The sequence below is a fragment of the Cupressus sempervirens genome, chromosome 11 (assembly GCF_028749045.1).
Source record: "Cupressus sempervirens isolate cs-2001-9-10 chromosome 11, ASM2874904v1, whole genome shotgun sequence".
In the NCBI taxonomy this organism is placed as follows: Eukaryota; Viridiplantae; Streptophyta; class Pinopsida; order Cupressales; family Cupressaceae; genus Cupressus; species Cupressus sempervirens.
In genome coordinates this window covers 361062210-361083374 of record NC_143128.1, presented here as the reverse complement: position 1 = coordinate 361083374, position 21165 = coordinate 361062210, and the positions used below count along the sequence as shown (strand labels likewise).

Below are 21165 nucleotides of genomic sequence, written 5' to 3'. Positions count from 1 at the left end.
ATAGGACTCCAATTACTTTTCTATTTACAATTGAAAAAATATTACAACAAATGTACATTACAATTGTACAATTTGTGAACCTCTAAAGACGTTACTCGTGTGTATATCCCTCTATTATGTATAAAAATATTAATTCTATGCTAACAATTTGAAATCTCTTCAATTTTTCTTTTCTAATAAAATGTATTGACGTACCCCTTGCACCTCTTTCTCCTGCAAGTGCTACTTATATATGAACTATAAAAAGAGTACACCTGCTAATATTAATCAAATCAACTCTAAGCTAAACCCAAATTTAAAAACAGCAAATAAATAAATTAAATATTAAAATCAGTTCGTAAAAATAAATATTCAATTCAAGGTATAGATCGACAGTTATGTACAAATCACCCCTTACACATTGATCATGACATTAAAGACATTAATCATTACTTAACAAAACATAATCATTCTGTAAAAGACCGAGAAAGGGCGGCAAGGAAGGACTGGCAGCATTCCGAGGCTTGATTTATGCTGTGAAAGTGAAAAGTTGTTTTAGCGTGCACGTCAAGGTGATTTTTATATCAGAATAATCGGATTCAGTTTTATACTCTAGGGGCGAGTAATCAAAGAAGCAGGCTGAATTGTCAGAGGGGCATGGCAAAGCGCTATTGATCTAAGAATAATGTTGGGATGGAAAGAGAAATTGGTTGATAAGCTTTCCGCTATACTTTCCGATTCCTCAAAGAACACAGGACCCAATTCCTCAGATCCTTGCACGGTGCCACTACAGCCTCAGGTACATTCATTTCTTACGACATTTATGAACGAATTAATGAATGCACCATTTTTTGTTGGGCCATTTGATAGACCTTTGGTCGATCGGACCGAAAAATCGAAAACAGGATCAGGCAATCAACTGATCTTTGGGCATCTGTGGAGTACTTTACACGTTGCTTGTACAACCAATTTTCCCACCCAATAGAGGTGATTTTCAGTTGAATTGATATGTCACATTTGTTATTTTTTCGTCTGTGGTTGGAATTGGTAAATATCATGTGGTTTATTATTAAGCTCATGATACCGTAATTCACTAGAGACTTGCAACAGTTATGATTTGGCATGCTTCATTAATTCACAACGAGGGTTGTTTGTGGGAACTCCAATGGATTTTGTGTCATCTCCATTAAGCTTACTGATTTACAAGGTTACTCTGTCTACTAAATCGCTGGAGATTTCAACTTAGTGTCGAAGGTTGTGTGCCTTAAAATTTGCTTTCTTAACGTTGTTGTATGTTGGTATTCACGTTCTGAGTTAGTGTCCATATGCCCAAAACAGGCTTGAGTTTTGTGCGAGCAGAAACGTAAACCCACAAAGTTGAATAATATTGCAGCAAAATTAGTTGGAAATAAATAATGAAGAAATAAATTAGGCAAAACAGAATAACAGACAAGGCAGAGAGTTACGTGGTAAAACCATGAAAATATGTACAGGAAATATCCACGGGGAAAGGTGTGAAAAATTTAACTATTGCAATCACTGATTATTAATCTCCTATCATAAACGATTATTAAACTGCTGAAAATAAATTCTCAGCTAATATCGAAAAATAACACAACTGCAACTTCACTTATAAAATATGGAAAGAAATGCGCAACACAATGAACACAATAATTTCAGACAAATTGTCCTTGGAAAAACCCCTAAGGGAAAACCAGTTCTACAGATGAGAAATTATATTAAACTTCAGCAAATCAAGAGATACAAAATTCCTTGCCTCTTACTGGCAGAATTCCGACAATCTCCTAATTTATCCCGTTGATATTCTACACTGCTATCCCACGCTAACACTGCGCCCTTGCTAACACTGCAAGACTATTTGCTAACACTGCAAACGTTTCTCCAAACTTCATATTCTCCAAATGCCCCCTTGACCTCCTTTTATACTACTCCTGTTGGTAAACCAACGGCCGAGATTGATTTACAATCGACGGTTGAGATTAAAACAACTCAACAACCCTAACCAAGTTGATTTCTAGTTGTTTCCAAAAGTGGTCAATTAATTAACAAATATTTGTTTCTAATCTAACCAATTAGTTAGCAAAACAATTATTTGCTAAATAATAGCAAATGGACAAATAGTTGTCCAAAGCTAACAAAACTAATACTCCTTCTTAGCGAGGAAGCTGTTCTGCAGGACACCTAACTTATCTCTGAAGAAGATAAATTTTGCCTTCCCCAATGCCTTAGTCAGAATGTCTGCTACCTGCTCCTCTGTAGGTATGTACTATAGCTGAACAACTCCCCTTTGTACACAATCTCTGATGAAGTGATATCTGATATCTATATGTTTAGACCTAACATGAAACACTGGATTCTCAGACAACTTGATGCAACTCTGATTATCACAATGTATCACAGTAGTCTCAACCTTCTGACGAAACAAGGCTACTAACAACTTCTGAAGCCATATAGCTTCACATGTCGCCATGCTAGCTACTATGTATTCTGCTTCTGCTGAACTTAGAGCCACAGACTTCTGCTTTTTGCTGAACCAAGATACAACTCCTGATCCCAAGCTGAAACAACACCCTGAAGTGCTCCTTTTGTCTGTTGTACTTCCTGCCCAATCTGCATTAGTATAGCCCATCAACCTGATACCTTCACCTCGAACATATCTGATCCCATACTCGATTGTACCACGCAAGTAACGTAGCACATGCTTAGCCACTATACAATGCATTCGCTTTGGTTCAACCATGAACTGACTAAGAGAGTTAACTACAAATGCTATATCTGGTTTAGTGTTGACCAAATACTTAAGCGAACCAATCAACTATCTATATAAAGTGGGATTTACATCCTTCTCCTTAGATGTATCTACCTTCCTCCAATTCGTGATCATGGGTGTAGAGATGGCTTTGCAATCCTCCATCCCAAATTTCTTCAAGATTCAATGCAATATTTCCCTTGACCAAGGAAAATCTCCCCATGTGTCTGCCACACTTCCATGCTTAGAAAGTAGTGCATAAGTCCTAAATCTTTCATCTCGAACTCTTCTGCAAGGTTCCTCTTGCAATCCACTATGAGCCCTAGTGAACCTGTAAGAAATAGGTCGTCCACATAAAGAACAAGAATGAGAATCTCACCCCCAACCACCAAGTAGTAGAGGTTAGCATTTGCTTCACTCTTCACAAAGCCCATTTTCTGCAAGTATGTATTAATGCGCTCATACCACGCTTTAGGAGCCTGCTTGAGTCCGTACAATGCTTTCTTCAATCTGCACACGTGGGTCTCTTTGTTATGTGCTACAAAGCTTTCTGGTTGTTTTATGTATACCTCCTCCTTCAACTCACCATTAAGGAATGCTGTCTTGACATCCATTTGATGGATTTGCCATCCCATCTATGTTGCAAGTGAGATTACAACTTGTATAGAAGTATACCTGGCAACAGGAGCAAATGTCTCCTTATAGTCTATTCCCTCCTTCTGAGAGAACCCCTTTGCCACGAACCTCGCCTTGTATTTCTCGGTGCTACCATCTGCACCGTGCTTTATCTTATAGATCCAACATGATCCAACTAAAGCCCTATTTGTTGGTCTAGGTACTACCTCCCACACATCATTCTGCATTATTGAAGAATATTCCTCAACCATAGCATCTTGCCATACCTGATGTTCTGCAGCTTCCTGATAGCTAGAAGGCTCACTATCTACCAACTGACTAACTAATGCTACATAGTCATTGAACTTGGTTGGTTGTCTTCGCTGTCTAGTACTCTTTCTAGGAGCTCCCACAAACTCCTGAGTATCCCTTTGTGTATCTGGAACCACATGGTTCCCACTGCCAACTGTAGAGGATGAAATGTCAACCTCTAAGTCTTCTAGATGCATTTCCTGTTGCATCTGTTGCTCCATACTCTGTGAATCTTCACTAACTGAGTCTACACTCGTACTGGTAACTGTACTTGAGCTTTGTTGCTCTTGTCTTGGTCTTGGAGCTTCTATTGGCTGCTCACTCTGATCATTTGCTGGCAAATGTCTGGATCTCCTGAATGCCTTGGCCTCCATGAACTTGACATCATGTCTGACAATTATTCTTTTAGTCCCCGAAATGAAAATCCTATATGCCTTTGAGGTCTTACTGTACCCAACAAAGTACCCCCTCTCTGCAGTCTGATCTAACTTTGTACGTGTATCTCCAGGAATATGACAATATGCCAAACTCCTGAATATCATGAAATGACTAACATCTGGCTTCTTCCCTGTGAAAGCCTCCTCTGGTGTCATCTTCCCTAGCACCTTGTGTAGAACTCTATTCTGAATGTAGACTACTGTATTACACGCCTCTGCCCATAAGTAACGGGGCATATCCTGGTCATGTAGCATAGCTCTTGCTGCCTCCGATATAGAACGGTTCTTCCTCTCAGCAACTCCATTCTGCTGTGGATTGTAAGGAACAGTCCATTCTCTCTTGATTTCTTCTCTGGTACAGAACTCCTGGAAGACATTTCCTTTGTACTCGCCTCCATTGTCTGACCGAAGAATCTTTATCTTCTTTCCTGTCAAATTCTCCACAAGAGCCTTGAACTCTTGGAATCGACTGAAAACCTCATCCTTAGTCTTCAAGAAGTATATCCAGGTCTTTCTAGAGAAATCATCAATAAAAGTAACATAGTACTCATATCCTCTGAGAGATTTCGTCGACGTCGGTCCAAAAACATTTGAATGCACTAGATCAAGAACACCCTTAGATCTGGTGTCACTCCTTGGAAAAGATGCTTTCGCAAACTTCCCCAACACACATCCCTTACATATATCGTCATGCTCTGTGCTCACCTCTGGAACACCTGTCACTGTCTCATGAGCAATCTAAGTGCTCCATGATGAATATGGCCCATCCTCCTATGCCATAGCTCTCCAAGATCTCTAGGATTATTGTTGCTCATAAGTGCCTTAGGAGTATCAAACTGCAATCTATAAAGGCGACCACTCCTAACTCCAATAGTTATGGGTGATTTCCAATCCTTGTGCTTAATCAACACATTTGTCCCTCTAAAGAGTACATTATACCCCCTATCCTGAAGAACAGATACAAAAATTAAATTCATACCGAAGCCTGGCACATATAACACATCATGAAGTGGAATTATCTTTCCATTCTCCCTCTGAAACTGAACAGTCCCTTTCCCAACAGGGTTGAGTTTGGACAAGTTTCCCATAGAAATCTGAATATTGGTGTCCTCCTCCTTGTAACTGGAGAAGTACTCTCTAACTCCTCTCATATGAAATGACGCCCCACTATCTATATACCAAACACACTGTGAGGTTGAGCTAACCATACAAGCTATGAGCGCAAACTCATTTTCCATTCTACTGGAGAGTTCTTCCGCACTTGCTGAAGCTGCCACCTGCTTCTTGCCCTTCTTCCTCTCTGGGCAATCACTGACATAGTGGCCAAACTCGTGACATCCAAAACACTTGACCTTAGAAAGGTCCTTCTTCTTCTCACTTTGTGAATTTGATCCTTTGCTAGATCCCTTCTTTGCTTTCCCTTTACCCGCTAGGGCAACGTTCTCTTGTTCCACCTCATTTTTCTGACTCTTGTTGGTCCCATTGACAAGACTTAGTCTAAACTCCTCCTAGGTGAAATCAGTCCATAGTCGATCCCAACTCGGTAAAGTATCTCGTCCACTGACAACTTGAACAAAGACACTCCATTGTTTAGTAAACCCATTTAGGGCTATTCTCACTAGCTCGTCATCACTAGGGCTATCTCCAACAGCTGCTAACTCGTCCTTGACAAGTCTGAGCCTGGTAAGGTAACTTGTGACGTCTTCTCCCTGATTCATTCGGGTATTCTTTAGCTTCTCTCTGAGAATCAACTTCCTGTTGGTGGTAGCATTCTGGTATAGATTCAGAATGGCGTCCCACATCTTCTTCGCTGTATCTAGCTCTGCGATATGTGGAACAATATGATCCTTGACACCATCAAGGATAATCCTCCTCGCTTTGGCATCGTCCTTCCTATATGCTGCAAGCTGTGTTGCATCCGTTGGTACAGGTACAACACTGGTAGCATAATCCTTGATACCATTCTCTTCCAACAATAAAAAAATTTTGGCCTTCCAGACACCAAAATTTGAGGCACCATCCAATCTATCCTGATCTCTCAAACCAGCTAAAGCCATCTCAAGGGTTTAAAGCAATAATAAATCTAAAGAGATCAAAATTTCTTTCCTAGGGCAAACTCTTCTACCCTTAACAATTCTCTGATACCATGTGAAAAATTTAACTCTTGCAATCACTGATTATTAATCTCATATCATAAACGATTATTAAACTGCTGAAAATAAACTCCCAGCTAATATTGAAAAATAACAGAACTGCAACTTCACTTATAAAATACGGAAAGAAATGCGCAACACAATGAACACAATATTTTCGGACAAATTGTCCCTGGAAAAACCCCCAAGGGAAAACCAGTTCTACAGATGAGAAATTATATTAAACTTCAGCAAATCAAGAGATACAAAATTCCTTGCCTCTTACTGGCAGAATTCCGACAACCTCCTAATTTATCCCGCTGATATTCTCCACTGCTATCCCATGCTAACACTGCGCCCTTGCTAACACTGCAAGACTATTTGCTAACACTGCAAACGTTTCTTCAAACTTCATATTCTCCAAATGCCCCCCTTACCTCTTTTTATACTACTCCTGTTGGTAAACCAACGGCCGAGATTGATTTACAATCGACGGTTGAGATTAAAACAACTTAACAACCCTAACCAAGTCGGTTTCTAGTTGTTTCAAAAAGTGGTCAATTAATTAACAAATATTTGTTTCTAATCTAACCAATTAGTTAGCAAAACAATTACTTGCTAAATAATAGCAAATGGACAAACAGCTGTCCAAAGCTAACAAAACTAACAAAAGGTATCAATATTGTTATGGCATAGAAAAAAATAACAATCTTCATGCAATTGCTGCTCTTAAAATTAATGTCCAAAGATATATAATATCTTCAAGATAACAACCACCATCGAGTGCAGATAATTTATTTAAAAAAAAAAAAAATGGACAAAAGGAATTATTTCTTTGAGGAAAAATAGGTCCATATATCACCTTTTGTGCAAGCCAAGAGAACCCAAATTTCACTTCAGTTTCTCTCTCAGCAACGGTTTTGTAAACACGTCTGCATAGTTTTTTAGCATGTGAACTTTTTCAAGAGTTACTCTACCTTGAATCATGCAGTCGAAACCTTTTCCATTTAATGCTTCAACCCCAGCAGCAAATGCTAACACAATCCCCACGATAACTAGTAGCCTTGATACCATTTCTTGTACATGTGAGAAACGTAAATTCACAAAGTTGAATAATATTGCAGCACAAATTAGTTGTAAATAAATAATAAATAAAATAAAATAAAAAACTAAATAACAAACAAGACACAGATTTACATGGTAAAATCTCAACAATATGCCACAGAAACATCCACTAAGCAAGGTATCATTATTATTATTGTTTGGAGAAAACATTTACAATCTTCATGAAATTGCTACTACTACAATTACTTTGCCTTAAAGGAAACAAATACATAGAATATCTTTAAGATAACGACCTATTACTGAGGCATTGTTCTAGCCTCTCCCTCACTTTCTTTTGCTGACATGTACTGACTTCCACAATTCTACTTGGACCACTATTGCACTCTGATACAACTTTGACTGCGAGTGGTAAGAGGAAGTACAATGGGTTCAACCCCAAACACCTTTGATCCTCAAAATGGACCAAACTAGGACCCAGTCCTTCAAATGCACAACTCTTCCAATCTTAGACAGTTTACACACACTATCCCACCACACCTTGTGGGAGTCCTTTGAATCAAATCAAATCTTACTGCAAATAGGGGGATCAAATTCACAATCACCTTTTGACCCTATCTTTAAATGTGGAAACAAAACCACTTGAACACTATGTCTCTTATACTAAAAACTTGCACACAAACGCCAAACCAACTTCTAGGGAGTGAAAAGGCTTACATTCATCTTAAGACGACATTCCATGACCATTTCAACAAGGTCCAACAACCCATTAACTTTCTAAGGCTAAAATGCACATTTAGACCAATGTAACGTGACTTGTCGTGAGTTGGGCGAGTCTCCCGAGTCTGTGAGTCACCAATGGTCTGCCAGGTCAAAATGACCCATGACTCGGGCTCGACGGGTCAAGTGATGTGACTTGCCTGACTCGACTTACTCGCGGGTCACGACCCACTTGACTCGGCCGCGGTAGCAGGCTTCTTGTTGAGTAAAAATAACATAAAACCAATGTTTTTTTAATATTTTTTTCTTCTTCTTTGTTATTCTTATAACCTTAAAAGGTCTTTCATAACACTGTATTGTGAGAAGAAGAAAGAGAGAGAGGGGAAGAAGAGAAATAGAGTGTCATTATTTTGCAACTAGCTGAAAGAAAAAGGAGAAAAACTTGCATTTGTGACGTTGGAGCTTGCATTTAGATCATCAAGGAGTTTATAGGAGCTCTTCTCAACACTTCCCAAAGCATTTCAAAGAGGTAAGAATTGATTTTTTAGATTTTGATGATTTTTTTCTCTATACTTATGGGTTTTTTGGATGAATTTTTTTTGTATGTTTATGGGTTTTTTTTATACTTTAGATCTTCATAAAATACAATGTTTAAATGGTAATAATTGGTCAAAAATCTCTTATTGCGGCAACCTTTACATTTTTCCTTACTCATAATGGCTCCTAGAGGTAAAAAAACCCAAGCTCTCTAAAGGCAATAAAAAGATGAGTGTTGGAAGTACACCATAGACTTTTCAGGTAGAGTAGAACTCAAACAAAATGCCTATTTTGTAAGGTCGTTAATAGTGGGGGATAAATAGATTGAAATACCATATTGCTGGCATACGTGGTCATGATACTGAGCCTTGTAGAGCTGCAACTGTTGAGGCTCAATGTTTTTGTTATGTTGCCTTAGAAAAATATGAATAAGAAAAGGAATTAAAACAAAAACAATTAGCAGAGTTAGCTTAGATTGGTTTCAATTCCCTTCCACGCTCATTTGGAAATGTTTCTGTCTAGTTTTACACCCGGGCTAGGTTCAGTATGTTGTGTTGGAGATGTTTCTTCCCTTCCCCCCTATCATCCTAGTGCTTCTGCTAGTCGTACTTCTTCTACATCTATTCCTTGCACTGCTAGTGGTGCTGTAGCTGCTGCCCCTTTTAGTAGTATTGGCTTTACCTTTCATCCTAGAGTCATTAAAATCTAGGTTGGACAATTTTTTTGTACCGCGTTCCACTCCTGGTGCACAACCTTCACTTGAGAGCTTGGGCTGAAATAGGGAGATCCATGAAGCTGGAATAAGAGCAATTTGCAAGTTTTGGTTTTTCTGCAACATTCCATTTATAGCAGCTAGGTACTTCAACTTCATTTATATTTGATTGTTTTACGTTTTTAACTTTTAAATTTTAAAATTTAAATTCAATTTTATAGTTTTAACTTGATGTTGAAAATTTGAAATATGCTAATTAAATTTTTTTTATAAATGTAATAGGACTCATTATTGGCAGGGGATGGTTGATGCGGTTTCCATTTGTGGTGCGGGGTTTAAAGCCCCCACTGAAGATGAGTTGAGTGGCCCCCTTTTACTAAAAATGGTTGAGGAGATGAAACTTGAGTTGGAGGACCATAGAAAGATTTGGAGCCAAAATGGGGTGTACCATTATGACGAATGGATGAACAGATAGAAGGAATAGGACCCTCCTAAATTTTCTTGTTTCTAATGGAGGTAATTCATCATCCTCCACTTCTTGAAGTCTAAAATTTAATGTATTAGTGAATAACTAAAATTTTGTTTTATTGACTATTGATTCTCGAATGATAATCATTTTGTTTAATTTTCATTTCTAGGATCCACCATGTTTTTGAAGTCTATAGATGCTTTCTCACATGTCAAAAATGCAAAATTCTAATGTGAGGCTATTGAGGAGGTCATAAGGGAGGTGGGGGAAGAGAATGTTGTCCAAGTGGTGACTGATAATGCAGCTAATTATGTTGCTGCAGGTAAAGTTTTAATTTCTAACTTTCTAAGTTCTAAAAAAATTATTTTAGTTTTTCATTAAATTTTGAAAATTAAAAGTTTTTTAATACATAAAAAATTTTCATTGTTTACTAACTAATTTAAAATTGCTGCAGGAAAACTTTTAATGACGAGACACTCAAGAATCTTTTGGACTCCATGTGCGGCCCATTGCCTTGACCTCATGTTAGAGGATATTGGCAAGCTTAAATGGGTGAAGTCATGTGTTGCTAAGGCCAAAAATCTTTGTAAGTTCATTTATAATCATGCCTTGGTCCTCAACATTATGAGGGAATACACGAAGGGAAAGGAGTTGGCTCGTCCCGGTATCACAAGATTTGCCTCTAATTTTATCACACTATAATCCTTGCTGAGTTCAAGGTTAGCTTTGAGGTGCATGTTTGTTGGTCTAGAATGGAGTTTCTCCTCCTTTGTCACTACCCATATAGGGATAGATGCAACAAAATGCATTTATGATGAAGAAGGTTTTTGGGAGCCATGTTTGAAGATTGTGAAGGTAATTTAAATTTTAAAAGCTTGAGTCTTAAAATTTTATAATTTAATTTATCTCATACATATTTTTGTTTTATTTTCATTGTGCAACTTTGCAAAGTTTCATCATTCGCAAAATTGTTTTTTGTTTAATTGTTTTGTAGATCATTGAGCTCTTTGTAGCCCTTCTACGAGTTGCTGATGGGGAGAAGCCCTCTATGGACTACATATATGAGGGCATGGATAGGGCCAAGGAGGCTATTAAGGCCAAATATGTAGGAGTTGAGGAAAACTATGGCCCTATTTGGGACATAATTGATAGGAGATGGCAAAATCAGCTTCATAAGCCCATCCATGCAGCAACATATTACCTCAATCTGGCATACCGTTTCCATGAAGATTTCAAGGTAGATGAGGAGGTTCTTAGTGGCTTATACACAGTGATATCGAAGATGGCCACTAATGCCACAGATATATTGCTTGAGATGGATGCCTATAATAATGCATCAGGGCCCATTTTTTCAAATCAAATTTGTAAAGAAGGTCGTACAAAATTGCAGCCACGTAAAAATTGTAGCTTAAGCCTTATACAATCCAGTTTGTAAATTTCTAGCTTTAAAGTTCAAATTTTGAAATGAGACTAATATTTTTTTCTTTTCCTTTTTTCAAAATTCAGATAGATGGTGGCAAATGTTTGGGCCTTCAACCAAAAACCTTCAACAAATTGCCATCCACATAATGAGCCAGCCAAGTAGCGCTTCTAGATGTGAGCGCAACTAGAGCATGTTCGAGCACATCCACTCGAAGAGGCATATCAGGTTGTCTGTGGAGAAAATGAATAGGCTAGTCTTTGTGCATTACAACCTGCACATTAGGACCAGGGAGATTTTGGATAGTGACACCTCTCTGATTACTTTAGAGGAGGTTGATCCAGAGTCTGAGTGGGTCACTAAGGCTACTGATCCTGTCTTTGATGATGAGGACCTAGAGTGGGTTGACAAGGTAGATAGAGAGGCTAAGGCCGTGGTTATGGCAGCATAGGACCAGAGAGCTCTAGTTGTTCCTAGTGGCACCTCACAGGCATTGGCAGAGCTAGAGACTACAGTTGATCCTAGAGGCACCTCACAGGCAGATGCTATGGCTAATCAATCATCTAGGACCTACCTTAGACGCCTTACTAAGAGGCATTTTATAGATTATATTGAGCTTGAGCTTGAGGTTGGGGATGAGGATGAGGATGAGGATGAGGATCACAATGACGATGAGGATGATGACTAGGAGCCATAGCTATAGTCTTGTTTTAACTTTCTGTTTAACTTAACATATGATTGGAATTTGGAACATTTGATGATGACTATTGATGTGTTGGATTTCATAATACATATACATTTTGATGGGTTGCATGGATTTATCATTTTATATATCTATGTTTTACTTTTATAATATTTCCTTCAGCTATTGTTTAGTTATTAGTATTTAGCAATTTACCTTTGTAGTATTGTACTTATGTAATCGATGTATGTTTAACTTTTAAGTATGTGCATTATTGATCAAATTATCTTCTATTTAATGATGTTATTGTGTCTTTAAGCTTTATTCAATAATGGGTGCATGAAATGTTCTTTAAATCTTAAAAAATTTCAAAATTTTGAGGTTTTTTCACTTTGCCGAGTCATTGCCGAGTTTGAGCCAGGTCATGAGTCAAGTTACCCTTGTCGAGTTAGAGCCGGGTCTGAGTCATGTTACTTTGATTTAGACCTACTAGGCAATTAGCCCTATGAAACCAGTTTTGTGGAATAACTTTCAAAACCCCAAAACAACCTACCAAAAAAATTAAGGTTTTAGATATCATTTTGGGACTTTAACTAGACTACAAAGAATTAGGACTCAATTCCACTCCTGTACCCCTTAACCCTCACAGTGCTCACAAATCTAATAGGCCTAATAGGCTTGGTTTACAAAACAAGTACTAATGGATGGATTCATGAAATTGAGCCAATGGTTTGGGCAGCCTTCTTCCCACCTATCTTCACCAATTCCATCAAAATATTGGGTCTTGACACTCCCCTATGCAGTCTTTGTGCATAAAACCTCCAATTTAGACCAAACACATGGTTTTGTTTGGCCTAGGGCTTGGTGGTAAAAATACCAAACCAACTCCTTTAGTCCTGGCCTTTTGGAATCGTGTAAAGTACATCCCCAACTTGCATGCCTCCCAAGGGCCATTGAATTCCACCAGTGGAAATGTAATTTAGGGTGACATTTCTCCTGAACCCTTATGGAATGAGGGTTTTCAAAGTGTTTCTACAAAAGGAACTGTGACTTTCACCGAACTAAGCTAAATCACATTAAGCCAAACACATTAGTTAGAGAACTCACCAAACTATACAACCATGTCCACTGATCTAGCCTACCAATCTGTACAAGGCTGTACAATACGGTGAGACAACAAAGTTGCTCGGAAAAACAATCTTTTTATTCAAAAAAGTCACCAAACTTGATACAATTTCTCCAATTGTCACATTCTTTGATGCAACATGCTTAAATAGCCTTTTCCCAACTTCTCCAACTAATTTTCAAATGGTTGTGACCGTTTGACCCCAAAATGCAACTATTGAGCAACTTTTGCAATTTGTAATCAAAACTCATCAAATTGACTCTCAACCTTCCAAATGAGTTGAATTATGTTCAAAACATCCCAAACATCCCAAAACACCCTAGTTGACCTTATTTGACTATTCTAGGACCCCATGGTTTAATTGAATGTCCAAGTTTATAAATGTACTTGGAATTTAGTAGTCTTACAAAATGGGTTAATCACAATGTTTGTGATCCAAAAATGGATCCAAAACCATATTCCCTTAATGCCTATCTTCTATCCCCTTAGACCCCTTGTTCTTTAGGGGGTACCCTGCACCTATGTTTTATCATCAACCAAACTTGCCCAATCTGAATTTGTGAACCCACTGAGGCTGGAATCATGACCCCTAGTGTAAAGAAGTCCATAATGAGAGGTGCACTTCACATAATGCAACAAACACTTTGGTGCTGCCCAATGATTGACCTTGGGGGCCTTAATGAATCATGAAATGTAGTTCACTGCAAAATTGAGATCATGTTTAGTGGCAGTTGGACAAATGAGATTGCTTACTAGTTTCTTGTAAGTGGTTTCCTCAGTAGGAGGAAAACCAAACTTGGTTGACAACTTCAATCCCTTCGCCATAGGCATGGAAGTAGGTTTACAATCTTGCATTCAAAACTTGTCAAGCAAGTTCTTAGCATACTTAGATTGAGAAATAAAGATGCTACCGTCAGTCTACCTTAGATTGAGAAATAAAGATGCTACCGTCAGTCTACCTAACCTCAACACCTAAGCAATAATAAAATCCTTGCACAGGACTTGTTTGATTTCTGCAATCGAATGTGCTGAATTGCCAGTAATGATCAAGTCATCCACATAGACAACACGAAAGAGAACATCATCACTACATTGTTTGATACACAAATTACTATCAAAAGGGCAACTTTAAAAACCTTGAATAACCTAGTACTTATCAATCTTGATGTACCACCCTTGAGGAGCCTGTTTGAGTCTGTAGAGTGCTTTCTTGAGTCGACATGATTGGTAGTCTGTGCTAGCAGTCTTGAAACTAGGGGTTGCGTCGTGTAGGCTTCTTCCTACAACTCATTGTTTAGGAAGGCACTCTTAATATCCATTTGTTAGACTTTCCATCCAAATTGAGGTACAATGACGAGAAGAAGACAATTGTACTCATCTTGGCAGTAGGAACAAAAGTCTTCTCATAGTCAGTGCCCTCTTGATGTGTGAACCCTTGAGCTACTAATCCAACCTTGTATTTATGTAAGGTACCATCTGCATTATTCTTGACCTTATACACCTCTTTGCAGCTAACGGGCTTCTTTCTTGGAGGAAGATCAAAGAGAATCCAAGTGTTGTTCTTCATAAGACTCTAGTATTCAACATCCATAGCCTATTCTCACTCTTGAATCCCTTTTGTCTCTTTAAATGTCTGAGGCTTATAATACTATGAAGGTTGGCCATGCGAGAAATGTTAACTCTATTTTTCTACTTCCCCTTATTTCTAGAGGATCTAACCTCAATGAGCTCATCAGGGCAAAGAGCACCGATGATCTTAGCCCACCATTTAGGCCAAAGAGTTGATGTGCAAACATTAGATGGAGGAGGAGGGGATTAGGAACAAGTGGAAGATTAGCATTGTTTGGAGGAAACTTAGGTAGTGCAACATCAAAGACAAAATCTGCATCATTCCTTCCATCATGTGAACCCAATGGAAGACAGACACCCAGAAAGAAGCCTTCAAAGGTTGATCCTAAGAATTATTCTCAGACATGAAAAGCTGAAACGGTCCTCGCTCTTCATCAAAGACAATATCATGATTGAAGATAAGAAGATCAATGTCTACGCTAATTAGTCGGTAAGCCTTATGGTTGTCATTGTATGCTATAAACACAAGCTTCTCACACTTGGAATCCAACTTGGAGCGTTGGGCATATGGAATCCATATATATGTTAAAGAGCCAAAAACTTTCAAGTGGCTGATGCTAGGTTTGTGACCAATCTAGGCTTCCTAAGGAGTCTTCCCTTTAACAACATGTGTGTGAGAGACTGATTAAGAAGATAGACTATAGTAAACATTGTTTTTGCCAAATATTTGTGAGGAACATTTTTGTGTTCCATCATACACTTGACCATTTTTGTAATGGTGCACTTGCGATGTTCTACACTGCCATTTTGTTGAGGGGTTGTATGGTGTGGTTAATTGACATTTGATGCCATGTGTATTACAGAATGTGTAGAAAGGAGTAGAACAAAACTCCCCCTCATTATTAGACCTAAGAGATATAATCGAACAACCAGACTCTTTTTTTTGTTAAGGCCTTCAATTTCTGAAATACAATAAACACATATGATTTCTATCTAAGAAAGTACACCCACATTTCACGACTGAAATCATCAACAAAAAGTAAGAAATACTTGCACCTAATAACAAAAGGAGTATTATTTGGACCATATACTTTAGCGTGGACCAACCATAGAACCTTAGAGGCTTTCCATGAGTCACCATCTTTGAGTGATATCCAGTGCTTCTTTCTAGCCCAACAAGCTCCACAAACTCATTGATTTTGAGTTTGGCTTTTAGGTAGGCCATGTACTGAATCTTTTCAAACAAGCTGAGCAAGATAGTGAATGTTTAGGTGACCATATCGCCAATGCCAAAGACTGCTGATAGAAGATGATTTTGCTATGAAGGCATGCTTTAGAGAATCACTAGTATCCACAAGTCTGTATAAATTATGATCCTCAATGCCAATAACTACAGTAGTGTATGCTACGCGGTCAACAATTGAATAGTTGTGTGCATTAAATACCACATCAAGATGAGGAGAATGTTGCATGATTTGACTCATTGAGAGTAGGTTTAGTTCCATGCTAGGAATGTAGTAGACATTGAGGAAGATGAGATCCCTCCCCCTAGACTGTATCTAAACTTTGCCCTTTTTGACAATAGTATACTCTTCACTTCCTCCAAATATATACTCTTCACTTCCTCCAAATATGTTTGAATTAGTGAAGGGAGAAAATTTTGTAAACCAACCATGCCAATGAGTGAAATGCCGAGTGACACTAGAATCTTTATAATAAACAAAGGATTTCACATGGTGTGTAGGTCTTTTAGCCACAAAGGCATATAAAGCAGACTCTTTATGCTCTATATGCTTAACAACATTGGCTTTAGGGCGAGACCCTCTGTTTTATTTCTGTTTGGAAGCCAATTGATCATGACAATCCTTAAGCAAATGGCCATATTTATGAAAATAATTACATTGAACCTTCTTCTTCGTTGAATATTCTTGAGACTGACTAGGGCCCTTCTGCTGAGAGGACTAAGATTTTCCTTTATCCTTGTGAAATTTTTGTCCTTCATCTTGTCACCACAAAATGGAGGCAACACTATGAGACTTTTCCAATTAAGTTTTGTGTTTCTCTAAGGTAACTCACTATTTTATTGGCAAAGATTGATCAATCAATCATTCTCAATTCATATAATGAGTCTTTTTATTGAAGGCTCTTGTCAAGTCCTTTTTTTTTTCAATTTGTTAGCCTATACTTGATTTTTGAGGACTTCAAAGTCCTTTTTGCATTTTCAAGTGTTTGTTTGGATTGTTTTTAGTCTTTTTCTTTCCTTCATTCTCTTGCTTTCGATCACGCTTTCGTTTTGAGATATCTTGGGGCTTAATCAAAGTTGTTAGTCAAAATTTATCAAGGTTCAAGTGTACAAAATGTGGGTTTAGAACCTCCAATGCATATTTAAAATATTAAACCTTATAATTTAATATTGAGTTGCACCTTTTGAAATATATGACTTAAACCACTTTATGTTATGTATTTAAGTTACTTTTTGACTTTAAATTTATAACTTAAGTGATTTAAGTCATTACAGTGCACTTTATGTTATATTTTGATTTTGAGTTTCACTTTAATTTATAACTTCAACATTTAGGTGAAATTTCACTTTTTGAACTATTTACACAAACTTGTAAAATATGTTAGTGTAAATATGTAACGGACCCTCTAAAGTGAGATTCACTTAAGCGAATCAAAAAGACGTGCTAAATAGAAACTTTAAGTGATGCAAGTCAATTACATGTTATTTTTGAATGGAATACATGTAATTGCCCTTCCAAACCACGTTTTTGGCTTGTTAACCACTTGTTTCTTGTCAAAACAACTAGCTGGGCAGTTTTACATGCAATTTAAAATATGTAATGTATCTTCCAAACCCTGTTTTTGGTCTTTGCATGCAAAATGCAAACATGTATTTGCATCCAAGAACCACAATTTGCCTTGGAAATGAAGTTTTATACAAACAAAAACATGCAATGAGTATTGCCAACTCGGATTGGCCAAAGAATTGCTATCTACTTGGGCATCCAAGTTTGTTGAAGCTTGGTTGTGCAATGGTAAGTCATTTAAAACATACAATGCATCTTCTAAACTCTGATATTGCTCAAGGCGTTGGAATATATGCATTTGCATTACATGCGATGCCTTCTCCAAACCACACTTTCCACTTAGAAGGAAAATGTCACATGTAATGAATCTCCTAAATCGTGATTTTGGCTTGAACTTGGGTTTCATGCACTTATAATGCATATTTTAAATCTGCGTTTGGACATTCAAACCCCAATTTGAGTCTCTAAAGGAAAAATGTTGCATGTAAAGGGCCTCTTGAAATCCGAATTGGGCATTTCATGCAAAAATGTTGCACGTATAGGGCTTTGAAACCACAATTTGCAGCAAACTTCTCCATTTTGAACATGCAATGCATCTCAAAAACCTTGATTTACTTGGAGTAAACATTTGCATCATTCTATGCACATGTAAATGCATTTGGGAGCCACGATTTTCATTGATAAGACATTTTGAAACAATGCAAATCACTCCAAGAAGTGAGATATGTACTTAGGAAGGCATTTGCAATATCATTTGCAACATCATTTGCTTCATCTTGCGCATACATTTGCATCAACAAACCACGGTTTGGAGCTAGAGTTTGAATTTTTCAAAGCATTTGATCTTTACATGGAAACACACTCTCAAAACCCAATTTTGGAGAAGAGAGTTGTATTCCAACTTCTTTTTGCCTAGTTTTACTCTTTGCTCTCCAAGTAAGTGTAAAATTTCGGTTTTGAATGCATTTTTTGATCATATTGCTTATTTCTTGCATTCTTTTTCTCTTTGTCTTCCATTTGTTTGAATGCAGCCTTAGATTTTTTTTCCATGTTGTTAAATAAGTTTAAAACTCTCTTTATGACTTTTTGCATCAATTTGTAAGATATTCTGATCAACTCATTTGATGCAGAGCTGCACCTTGGCTTAAGTAGCCTTATCTAGGGGAGTCACCCATAATTTACCTCTGAGATATTCATGAGCATCCTTAGGTAAAGCCTTAATGAAAATATAATCTATTTGCTCCTTAGGTAAAGCCTTAATGAAAATATAATCTATTTGCTCCTTAGCGGTTGCATACTCCAATCTCACTTCTTTGTCTTAAACTAGCTCTTTCAAGTAATGATACTTGATAGCAATATGCTTGGACTTTGTGTGCCTTACAAGATTCTTTGATATATTTATAGCACTTGTGTTGTCACAACAGATAACAATTGGATCAATGATCTCTTCCTTCATACCTTTCAACATTCCTCAAATGATAAATGAATTTGCATGCAAGATTGAAGTGTTGAAACTTATCAAATTGACTCAAAGCAAGAGATATGTTCTTCATTTTCGTTTTTGGTTTTTGTATATACTTTTGTTGCCTATTTTTGTTTGTTTTTTGTTTGTCTGAGAAGGAAAGTAGGAATTTTCACCAAAAGAATGCAATTACCTTCCATGCTTTCATTTTCTATATTCAGTCCATCTCCAAAATACATCTAAGCTCCATATTCCCAAATATGTAATCGCACTTCCAAAACTTGATTACATATTTACACCAAGTAAAAATAATGAGTTTATAGCCACATATAATTGCATCTCCAAAACCCGATTTTGTTAAAAATCACATCCTACATACATCCATATGCTTCCAACTTGCATTCTTAGCCATTCAAAGCAAAAGCCTCATTTTACCTACAAGCAATCCACTATCTAAAATCCGATTTTGGCCATTATTGCCCAAAATACAAGCTGTTAGAACAATTTCCAGCCTTCTTAAGTGTTCAAAAAGTATCTAAATCATACCTAGAACACTTATCCTCCATGGATTTGTTATCAATTATCTGAATCTTGAAACCCTCATGGATTCAATCCCATTGAAGGATGTTATCACTCTTTGGAATTCTCATGTTGCAGCGAACTCTTCAAGTCAAGATGAGGCAAAATTTCTTCAAAGAATAAAGACGTCTTGTTAAGAAGGTATGCTTTGAATCAAACGAAGCAATGATTCATGTGGTCTCCACTTTCCCAATGGCTTTCCTAGAACCTGAGTTTGTGTAGGAATGCGCCAAGCATTTTGATCCAAAAAATAAAATAAAAAATAAAGAAAAAGTCAATTAAAGGTGCTGCAAGGAAAATTGTTCTGAGTTTGCATTTGGACATCATTGAAAAGGTGTTCAAAGTGCTGAAAACTCTAGAATGTGCAAATTTGACAAAGGAGATTTCACAACAACTATGGAATGAGAAAAGCTTGATTACATCAAGATTTCAAAATGACAACTGACAATTCATCAAAGAGAATCAGAGGTTGTCAAAAGATGCAACACCATGGTTATCAAGGTGAATGAAGTAGCACAAAATACGGTAACTCCCAATCCTGTGATCATCCGTAAAGGCCTTTGCTGGTAATCTATAGGATTGATTCATAAAGAATCAATAGTTGCAACATTTTCTTCAAGTGTATTTTCATCTTTGTAGTTTTAGAAGATAGGTTGCATGTAATCCATGCACATGTAACCCAATTACAAGTACCTTTAGTCATGTAATTCAATAATTCTTCTTTCTTAGTTTGACATAGTGAAGATGATTGAGTTTCTCCCACTTTTTTCTCCATTTTTCTCTCACTCCTTTGCCTATGTAAAGGAGTGCCATTCATTGTAAATAACCATCTTTTTTATATGCAAGAGAGCTCTGCCAAACTTGTGCAAGTATAATTGTGATTGTGTAGTACAAATTTGAAAGAAAAGTGAATATACAAAGAGCATTTTTTTTCAAAGCTGTGTCTGGAAACAATTGTGGTAGAAAAAATTGGAAGTTGTGATTGCAATTTCCATTTACTATCTTTAATCCATGTTATTCTTGTGTGTCTTAGAGAAAATTGAGTACTTGAAGCAATTGTGGTGGTATAGATTAGAAGTTGTGACTGTGGTTTATATTACTGTCTTATATTCATGCAATTTGTTAGAATTAAGTTACTTTCATGTTTGTGAACTGAAATAACTTATAGGATCGTAGTGTAGAAATATCTATTTCTAGAAGTCTGTATGCCCCAATAGTAGAGATTAATCTTTGAAGAACTGGATAGGAGTTTGTGAGCTTCATAACCATTCTTATAGTGTAGAAAAACTAGACATAGATCTAAGCCGATATGCTCTCAATCAGCCTATGAATTGGTGTGAGTTTATTATTATCATTGTAATACCCTTTTAAGCATCTCTTAACTTTTTTCTTACCTTGAGTTGATCCAAGGAACGGCGAGAAGGGGGAGCCTTCCCTTTAAGGTAGGAGAGAACACTATAGCTGGTAATCTTATTTTGTAACTAAATTGGCATAGACTGTCAGTTCCAAAATATCCACCCAACAGAATTAATTTAGCTATAAAGGCTTGCTCTGAGGAGGTCGAGGTGGTACTGCTACCAAATTGTTGTTTCCAACAATCCTGTTGTAGATATTTGGTGCACAACTGTGGAAATTTTAGATTAACGTTAGTGGAAGTAATGTTGAGAATCTCGATAAAATGCTCATTAGATTTAGGTAAACTCTTCAAGGTGATGATTACCATATCCTCTTCCTCTAGCTTTTCAAGCTGATCTTGAATGTTCCTCTAGCTT

General features: G+C 37.2%; 1 protein-coding gene across 3 annotated transcripts in view; it reads left to right on the top strand.

The window, feature by feature from the left end:
• The first annotated feature begins 435 nt into the window (after positions 1-435).
• LOC149529562 (uncharacterized) overlaps positions 436-21165 on the top strand; it is a 98648-nt gene continuing 77918 nt past the window's right edge. The window contains exon 1 of one of the 3 annotated variants that reach the window (XM_089811648.1): positions 436-778. In XM_089811648.1, the coding sequence (XP_089667774.1) occupies positions 665-778 (114 nt within the window). In that variant the 5' untranslated portion in view covers positions 436-664. Of the gene's footprint in view, positions 779-10455; positions 10601-21165 lie in introns of those variants that run through there. The other 2 variants (XM_089811651.1, XM_089811650.1) reach the window with 2 other exon arrangements.